Below are 9139 nucleotides of genomic sequence, written 5' to 3'. Positions count from 1 at the left end.
TGCTGCCTTCACTACTTTCTCCCCCTCCCCACCACCACCGCCTCCTCCTCCCCAGCTTTACGTTCGGTTTCAGAGGAGGAACATTTGGATCAATGGGAAGGACTAGCACACGGCTACCAAGCTTCTGCTTGAACCGCGTCACCACACGCGTCAGAGTCCGGTCTCCGGCGATCGAATCGAGGCCTCTGTCTCCCCAGGCAAGCAAGGTTAGCAGCGTGGACGATGAGCTCACCGCTGATGGAGCTACGAAAGAGATGGAACACGGTAGAAGGATCATGATCGTGGTGGACCGGAGCTCAGAGGCCAAGGCTGCTCTCCACTGGGCGCTCTCGCACTCTGTCCAGAGCAACGACACCGTCGTCCTCGTCGAAGTCACGAAGCCATCGAAGCACGGTAAGGCTCGGAAATGGTGTTTGTTGGTAGAGCAGTGTGTTTGTGTCGAAGTAATCGGGTCCGCTTGTGAGTGACAGGCGAAAGTACTCAGAGGGAGAGACATCCAAACGGCTATGCGCTTCTCCATGATATGAAGAGAATTTGCCAAGCAAGGAAACCTGAGGTAAATATGTTACGGTTTCTTCCGTATCAGAATTGTGTGCTGTGACATTTCATCAAACAGTTAGCTCAAATCAAGTTAGCTGCATGAACACGAGTAGTATTAAACAACAGGAGAGAGATCTTGAAACATCAACCTTCAAAGGCAGCAGATGGCTTTGCTTTGAGCCCCACGCTTTGCTTTCAGACAAAGGATCATGTCATGAAGCTGACAAGTCATAAATAATAATGCAGCTATAATTGTCTCAATGATCTCGATCCTCATTAAGCTAAGACTAATAGTACAGTAATCATCCAAGTGGAAGGAAGTAGTCAAACCATCGTCTTCCTCGTTGTTGTTTTTGTTGTCCACAGGTGCAAGTCGAGCTGTCTTTGGTCCGGGGAGAAGAGCGAGGGCCGGCGATCGTCGGAGAAGCCAGCAAACGGGGCGTCGTCCTCCTCGTCATGGGGCAGAGGAATCGATCAGTGACATGGCGTTGGGTGATGATGTGGGCAGGCAGTAAGCCGGGAGGCGACGCGGTGGACTACTGCATCCGAAACGCCACTTGCATGGCTCTGGCCGTGAGGAGGAAGAGCAGGAGAGGCGGCGGCTACTTGATCACCACCAAGCGCCACCGAGATTTCTGGCTTTTAGCATAGTGTTGGAACCGATGCTTGTCTGTGTTCGAACGAGGTGTGGCTTGAGTGCGGTGTGTTTTGTTGGTCATCAGAGCATATTAATCTGTATGCCATTTGCATGTGAATTGTAGGTATCATTAATTCTGTTGTTTTTCTCATTTGTTTTACATCTGCTCTTTTTTATTTTTTTCCCAATTATTTTTAATATAATAATGAGATTTAAATGATATATATGATGCCCATATATATATCTATTTACTAATCAACTCAAATGTGTTGATAAAAAATATTTTTTTAATATATATGCATAATGTATATTCGACGGTGATTTGGACAGGTGGTCTGCTTTATGATCTGCGCATGCACTTGATTGCCCAGCGTAGAAATGTTGTAAGACATTTACATTTCAACGGTGGGTTGACAATTATTAATCAAATTAGAAATATGACAATTAGATATCTAAAGATCACACAAGGATATAAGATGGAAGGTGTTTGATGCGTGGGGTGCCATTGACTATAGTGTTATCATAGCTTGATTCAATCCAGAGGCGTAATATCGTTATAGAGACCCCCAAAGGGGTCATATGAGATAGTGGGAGTGGGACGAAGACCTGATTGGCACGATCTCGTGACATTGCTCGCTTGACAGGTGTGGGTTTGGTATGAGGTGCATTTGAACTTTGTTAAAGTTTCTATACAAAAGGTTAGTGTTGGGGGAATGTTCTCAACTTGGCCCTCTCGTATGGTAAAGTTAGTAGGGTGGTGAGAACAATAGAGTGCTTGCCCCTTTAGGCTTTGGGGTTAGCTTTTATACCTGACCGATTGATTGAGGACAATCGACAATTCATCTCGGAGCCCCTCATGTCGTCAAAACCTCATTTATGTCGATAGTTAGTGAGCACGTTTCCCTGATGGTTACATTAGGGGAGGATAGTTATGAGAGCGTCATTTGTTAGGGTTGGAATTTAGCTGTGATAAGTTGGAATGGTCCTTAGTGTCAAACATCCAGAAAGGAGAATTGGACCATATCACTTGGGATTAATGCTTAGTGTGTTCAAGCATGCGAACCCTCTTAAAATCGTAATAAATGAGAGTGACGGATCGCTAACAACGGATGACTCAATGAGAGTGGGAACCGAGAGAATGAGCCTCACTACTAGGTATTAATGTTTCCAACAATAGACTCGTGCGACTTTCATAGGGATTGAGGTGGACAGGGTAAGAGGATCATACTCTTACCGACGATTACTAGGGAAGGGGCTAGGGCTCTCCCCGACACATCATTTCCCATATAGTGGTCCATAACAAGTATTACTCGAATCATCTTCTATCATTTTCTCCTACACAAAATTTATTTGATATCATAGACAATATATTTTATAAAATTTTATAAAAAATTATTATAATTTGAGTAAATTATATTTTCTAAGCCTATAGAAAAAAAAAAGAAAAGAATTTAATCAGCACTTGAATGAATAAGAAACAAACAAAACTAGATGACAAAATATCCTGGCAAAGCACTTCCAAGAATTTTATTATGGAAATAAACATAATATTGAAAAAAAAAAACCATCACATTAATGTACCAGAAACAAAAGTTTAGTTGGAGGATTTTTTATAAAATAATATTAAATATTAAAAAATAAAAATATTAATCATCGTTTTTATGACAGGACATTAAACCATCATACAGTATATTTTAATTGTACGTGTAGCTTCCCTTTCCCAAAATCCCCAAATCCGACGCCTTCCACATTATTACACCGGAAGGCCTTCCAACCATGTAAACGCGATTAGATTAGCGCATCACTTCCTCTGCGCTCCTCACCGGATCCTTCCTCTTGAAGGCTTTGGATCTTCACCTTGTGGTCGCAGGTCTGAGGTCGCCGATTTGGTCCGGATCGTCGTTCTCTCGGGATCCGACTCCCCGGACCAAGTCGTTTGACTGGTGTTGTCTGGATCGGGTGGACATGCGGCGGAGGGCGCCCGAGTTCCGGCGCCCGGCCAGAAGGCGGCTCTCGTACTGGATATGTTTGCTAATTGGGATCTCGATCGCCGCGGGACTCGTTCTCTTCCTCTTTCAACACCACCATCAGGATCAATTTGAGCCGCTCTTACGGGTATGTTCTTGTAGTTCTGTATGTTTTCTTTGGGCTGCTACTTCTCGTTTTGTTGCGCTGGATCGGTCGAGTGTTTAGATCCTATGATCTGGTTTTGTTGGTCACAGAGATTTACGGAGATTGGTTTCTTTGAAAATTTTCGCTTTTATGTGACATTCTGAAACCTCGGAAGGATTTTTAGCTGGTTTATCAAATGAAGATATCTAGGATCTGTAAGAACGGAGAAATTGGGTACCAAACTAGGAATTTTCTTTTCGCCCTTTCGTTGCGTATTCTATGTTGTAGATCATTTTCGACGACGGAGTGAAAGTCATCAAACTGCAGCCCCCGCACTCGAGTCATAGTTTTTTATTAGTTCATGGAAGGTACTTCGTTGGACGAATCACGATGGAAGCCGGTTGCCTAATTTGAGCGGAGGGGGTTAGTTACAGGGATTAGGTATGATGTCCCTGTGCCTGTACCATCAGTTCATTGGAACTTTATCAGGTTGCTAATTGCATACCGAGAAGGATTAACAAGTACAAAGTTCTGTAATCTTTTTGTAGCAACTTTTTTTATTAAATAGAGACATTTATTACATGGTGGCTGGGATGAGATAGGAGACCGATGATAAATTTGTACATGATCATTATATTGGATGTTGCTGACAATCAATGACTAAAAATGGTTGGAATGCTTTCGGAACATATTTCTTACTTTGTGAAGCTGATAAGGTGCTTGAGTTATTGGTGCTATTTATAGGCTACTAGTTGTACTATGTGATATGCTCATGAATTTGAGAATGTACTATATGAGTTGATAATTGGACGATCATAGAAGATCCAATTTTTTCGTAAAGACACTCAAAGTTGTTGACTAACCCATTACTGGACGTCTTCCCTGGAGTGCATTTTACTCCACTCCCTTTTATCGTAGGGCATTTAATTGAAGATCTATAATGGTTTTTTGAAGATAAAGTTTTACCAATGATATTTGAATTTGTTGATCAAACCATTTCTTTTGATGCTAGAAGTCCTTTCTGAAGTACATAAAACCTTCTCCCTTGATTGTGATCAATGTGGATGTTCCAGAGTAATCTCTTCATACAAGATACATAATGGTTGTGTGGTTCCTACCAGAGTGCATATCTACATTGTAGGACTAACAGGATATTTTAGTTTCTCAGACTAATGACTAAGTTGTTACATCATCTAATCTCACTTTACATATATTATATAATGTGGCTACAAACAGCAATGACCTATTATCAATTAGTTCTTCATCCCATATGTTAAGACTTGCCCTTCTCGGTAGCTCAGTTATACTGATTTGTTTTGATGTGTTTCATACAAGGTTCATCGTACTGCTGCATATCGCCCGGTATGGGCGGTACTGGTCTAACAGAGGATCGATACGAGCAGTACATATTGATTTGTTGGTATATCCTATCGTACCGTGTGTCAATATATTGGTACATACCATACCGACATTCAGTCGGTACGTTGGTACAGACCGGTAAGACGAACCATGGTTTCATATACTCAACTTGGTAGCATTTACTGGTATCTTCATTAAGATGATTTCTGTTCATTCCATATGGTAAGTCTTGCCCCTTTTGGTAGCTCAGTTATGCTAATTTGCTTAGATATGTTTCATATACTCTACTCAGAACCATAGTTTCTTATACTCGACTCATCTTGATCTTCATTTTGCCTTTGATCTCTATCAAACAGCAGTCACTTGTGTTGATTATTTGTTTATTCGGCAAATCATAATCATTAATGTTCTTCCCCACACTTCCCAGAAAAGTATGTATACTTGCTTATATATTTAAAGATTGAACCTTGATTAACAATCACAGAATCTTCTAAAATATTATGACAAAACTTTTCAAAATTTTCATTCCATAACAATGTTTCGTGGCTCACAGTAAACCAACATTCTTCCAACAAGAGCTTTCATTTAGGCGTTCTGATGGACTGTTATCTGTCTCAAACAAGGGTTTCTGTGCAAACTGCCGTATAATAAAATTTGGCAAAGAAAGTTGAACCAAGAAATCACTACTAAGATGTTATTAAGTTGCTCCCTTGCTTCTGCTAATAGGATATCTTTCTCCATTTATTAAATTCCTTAGCCAAATAAATCAAAAGATTCATGTTTGGTTCGGGAATAGATCGTGGAAGTTATAACATTGTGGTAAGATAATCTACTTTCATTAAATGAATTATTAGATAATCGAAAACAGAGGATTTTTTAATACTTTTTTTCCAGAGGCTTAAGTTTCCTTTCAATTTGCTTTTCTTTAAGAAATGTATATCTTCATGAAATAATTCATATGGTCTCAAATATGTAAATATCCAATTAAGAATCTTGAATTGCTAACTGTGACCTCTGCCTTTCATGTAATTGTTATCAGGAGTCTATCTTAGATACACTTGCTTTTTTCAAACCCATTGATCGTTCTTGTGCATGACGTTCATCATGGATACCTTCTGGAAAGCTGGAAAATGAATTGTAAGGAATTATGCAAACCACTGGCTATTGCAGCCATAAAATCATTAGAAGCAAGGCTGCAATAAGATCTTTAATGTCATTCATTCCTTTATTTCTTTGGCTATACCTATTTTCTTGAGATGTTGCAATTATCTTTCTTAGTATTTCAGTGCTTGACTCATGGAATTTTTTTCTTGTGTCTTCAACAACTTGTTATAAAGTCCTGTCACATCTATCAGATGCAAGGGTCTAACTTGACCAAATGTATATTCTTGTCTTAGAATTCTTGCTGATAATGGCATCCATTCTCAGAATCCATCACTGACATCTGAACACTCTGAGGTGGAATTTTACTCCTTACTGCTACACAGTATTGCTTAAATTCAATTTGCTACACCTTTTGAATCATTAGTTTCTTCAAATTAAGTGAAAAAGGAGAAAAATTTGCTTTGCTATCTGAACAAATTTTGAAACTATTATTTATATCTATCTATATATACATTTTGAATTCACCAAAAAAGAGAATCTTAGAGAACCATTGAGTTGACTTCTGTAACCATGCCACACATTTGATAAATTGAATCATTATCTTCCCTTTTATCTCACAACTTAGTTGATTCTGACCTGTTATCGAAGAAAGTTGCAATAAATAATAGAAATTATTTTTTGGAACTTCATGTCCAATTTGTGGATTGGATTCTAAAATATGGAACAAGAAAAGGCTTATTTTGCTAGCTATAATCAAGGTTATTGTATATTTGCTCGTAGTAATTTCTTGGTTTAGTTGTGTTCGATCTGATTTTCTTAAATCTTTCTTTAAAATGGAGCTTTAGAAATAATGTCCTTGCAACTTGAATTTGGATGTAAGTTTTCTTAGTTGAGTGAGCAGTCTGCCAAAGATCATTGTCACATATCGTTGTGTGATCATTACATGTTGTGTGATCATCCTTGTGTTTTGAAAAACATGAAGGTTTTATGCTTGTAAGCTTCTCAGGGTTTCTTTGTTTGCTTCATCCAGGAAAAGGTTGTAGCTGATGAAGAAATCACTCGTGAATCTCTAAACCTCACCCAGGAGCTGTTAAGTAGTAGTTCCTACGCCAGGCAACTTGCTGATCAGATGACACTGGCCAAGGCTTATGTAGTCATAGCCAAGGAGCATCACAACCTTCAGCTTGCATGGGAGCTTAGCTCACATATAAGGAATGGTCAACGTTTGCTCTCTCAAGCAGCTGTGAGAGGGAAATCAATCACCCTAGAAGAAGCACATCCTGTCGTGAGTAGACTAGCACAGCTTATATACAAGGCCCAAGATTTCCATTATGACATTAGCACTACAATAACAACACTAAAGAGCCACACACTTGCTCTTGAAGAGCGTGCAAATGCAGCAACTGCACAGAGTGCAGAGTTTGGCCAACTGGCTGCAGAAACAATGCCCAAAAGCCTCCACTGTTTTAACATAAAACTCACAGAGGAGTGGTTTAGAAATTCGTCTCTTATGAAACTGTCAGAAGAGCGAAGGAACTTGCCTCGACTTGTTGACAACAATCTATACCATTTCTGTATATTCTCTGATAATGTGATGGCAACTTCTGTTGTCGTGAATTCCACAGCCTCTAATGCTGATCATCCCCAACAGCTTGTGTTTCATGTGGTCACAGATGAGGTCAACTACAGGGCTATGACTACTTGGTTTCTCAGGAATGATTTTAGTGGATGTACAGTCGAGGTTCGAAGCATAGAAGAGTTAAATTTGTTGAACACCTCTTTCTCTCCACTGGTCAAACAGCTAATGCTTGCTGAAACTAGAGCTTATCACTTTGCTGGTAGTTCACAAGATCAGAATGCAGAATCAAGGTTGAAGGACACTAATTTTGCTTCTTTACTAAATCACTTGCGGTTCTACATCCCACAGATACAGCCGCTGTTGGAAAAGGTGGTGTTTCTTGATGATGATGTTGTGGTACAGAAGGATCTAACCCCTCTGTTCTCAGTGGAGTTGCATGGGAATGTTGTTGGAGCTGTAGAGACTTGTCTAGAAGCATTTCATCGGTTCTACAAATATATCAATTTCTCCAATCCAGTTGTTAGCTCAAAATTTGATCCGCAAGCATGTGGATGGGCTTTTGGGATGAATATCTTTGACCTAATAGCATGGAAGAAGGCAAATGTTACTGCAAAATATCACTACTGGTGGGAGCAGAATGCTGACAAGATGATCTGGAAGAGAGGCACTCTTGCTCCTGGCCTTCTGGCATTTTATGGGCTGATGGAACCCCTTGATCAGAGGTGGCATGTGCTCGGGTTGGGTTATGACCCGGAAATTGATGACAGGTTGATTGAGAGTGCGGCTGTTGTGCACTTCAATGGGAACATGAAGCCCTGGCTTAAATCATCTATAAGCAGGTACAAGAATCTTTGGGAACAATACATCGACTTCTCACATCCACTTATTAAAGACTGCATAATGCATTGAGATTTTAAACATTGCTTGGTATCCTTTTGTATCATATTGTAGTAGCTTGATGCTTATTTTTCAACTCGTACCATTTGAGGGAAAAGGGCCGGACAAAGTAGGCAGCATCACCAGCAACATATATGGGGGGATTCAACAATTCGTTTTAGCAGATGTAATAATTTTCGTATGCGATGTAACATTTTACCGGACCTCAAATTTTGGAAATTAAGCCAGATAAATTGGATGGAGATTTGAGAACAGAGATATATGAGAATCAGCTTCTTTCTTCGGCTGTTTAGAAGTTGTGCAGGTACCATGAAGTTCCGTATGGCTTTTTTGACTGGACAACTGTTTACATAGAACTATAAATGTGCTTTCCGTCACAGAAAATTTAAGATCAAAATCTTGATTGAGATTATTGTTGTCATCATCAAGTAAATGTTCTTTTTCTGGAGATGAATCTTTACATCAAGTCTTCCTTGAGAAGATACTCCTTGTTTTACTTCATTACCAGGGTCATTTTCCATTCTGTCGAGCTTGTAGGATTGATGGAGATGATCCCTGCTGCAGCGCCTCATACGGTAGGCTTGTAAATGATAGTAATGATCTCTTTTATGCTTATAATTATAAAGATTGACATATTGTTTTATTAATTTTAAGCATGCATGTCATACTAATGTCAAGAAACAGAGGCATCTACTGGAGCATCGGATTGGCATTTATAGGTTCACTTGCAGGAAAGCGGTAAGATTTTGGTTACAAGTTTTCGTGTATCACATTCTGCTTGAAGATTCAGATCAGCTTCTACAAGTCGTCTTTAGAACTATGTCATCCTTCATCTGTTTGTGCTGTAGAAATGCTTCCAAGATGAGGTTTGAAGGAACCAATCCCTGTGAATCCCCAGCTCTTCAAGAGCA

At 39.7% G+C, this 9139-nt stretch overlaps 2 protein-coding genes across 2 annotated transcripts; both read left to right on the top strand.

The window, feature by feature from the left end:
- The first annotated feature begins 72 nt into the window (after positions 1-72).
- On the top strand, positions 73-1328 carry LOC135637971 (uncharacterized). The gene is made up of 3 exons (XM_065150881.1): positions 73-393; positions 471-556; positions 907-1328. Exons 1-3 carry the CDS (start codon positions 93-95, stop codon positions 1189-1191), a joined length of 672 nt encoding a protein of 223 aa, XP_065006953.1. The 5' UTR covers positions 73-92; the 3' UTR covers positions 1192-1328.
- A 1563-nt stretch (positions 1329-2891) lies between these two features.
- Positions 2892-8482, top strand: LOC135631604 (hexosyltransferase GAUT11-like). Its single transcript, XM_065139345.1, has 2 exons — positions 2892-3292; positions 6783-8482. Exons 1-2 carry the CDS (start codon positions 3143-3145, stop codon positions 8238-8240), a joined length of 1608 nt encoding a protein of 535 aa, XP_064995417.1. The 5' UTR covers positions 2892-3142; the 3' UTR covers positions 8241-8482.
- Positions 8483-9139: the final 657 nt, after the last annotated feature.

Source organism: Musa acuminata, chromosome BXJ1-3 (assembly GCF_036884655.1).
Source record: "Musa acuminata AAA Group cultivar baxijiao chromosome BXJ1-3, Cavendish_Baxijiao_AAA, whole genome shotgun sequence".
Classification (NCBI taxonomy): domain Eukaryota; kingdom Viridiplantae; phylum Streptophyta; class Magnoliopsida; order Zingiberales; family Musaceae; genus Musa; species Musa acuminata.
The sequence above is the reverse complement of the archived record's forward strand: the minus strand, read 5'-3'. Positions and strand labels throughout refer to the sequence as shown.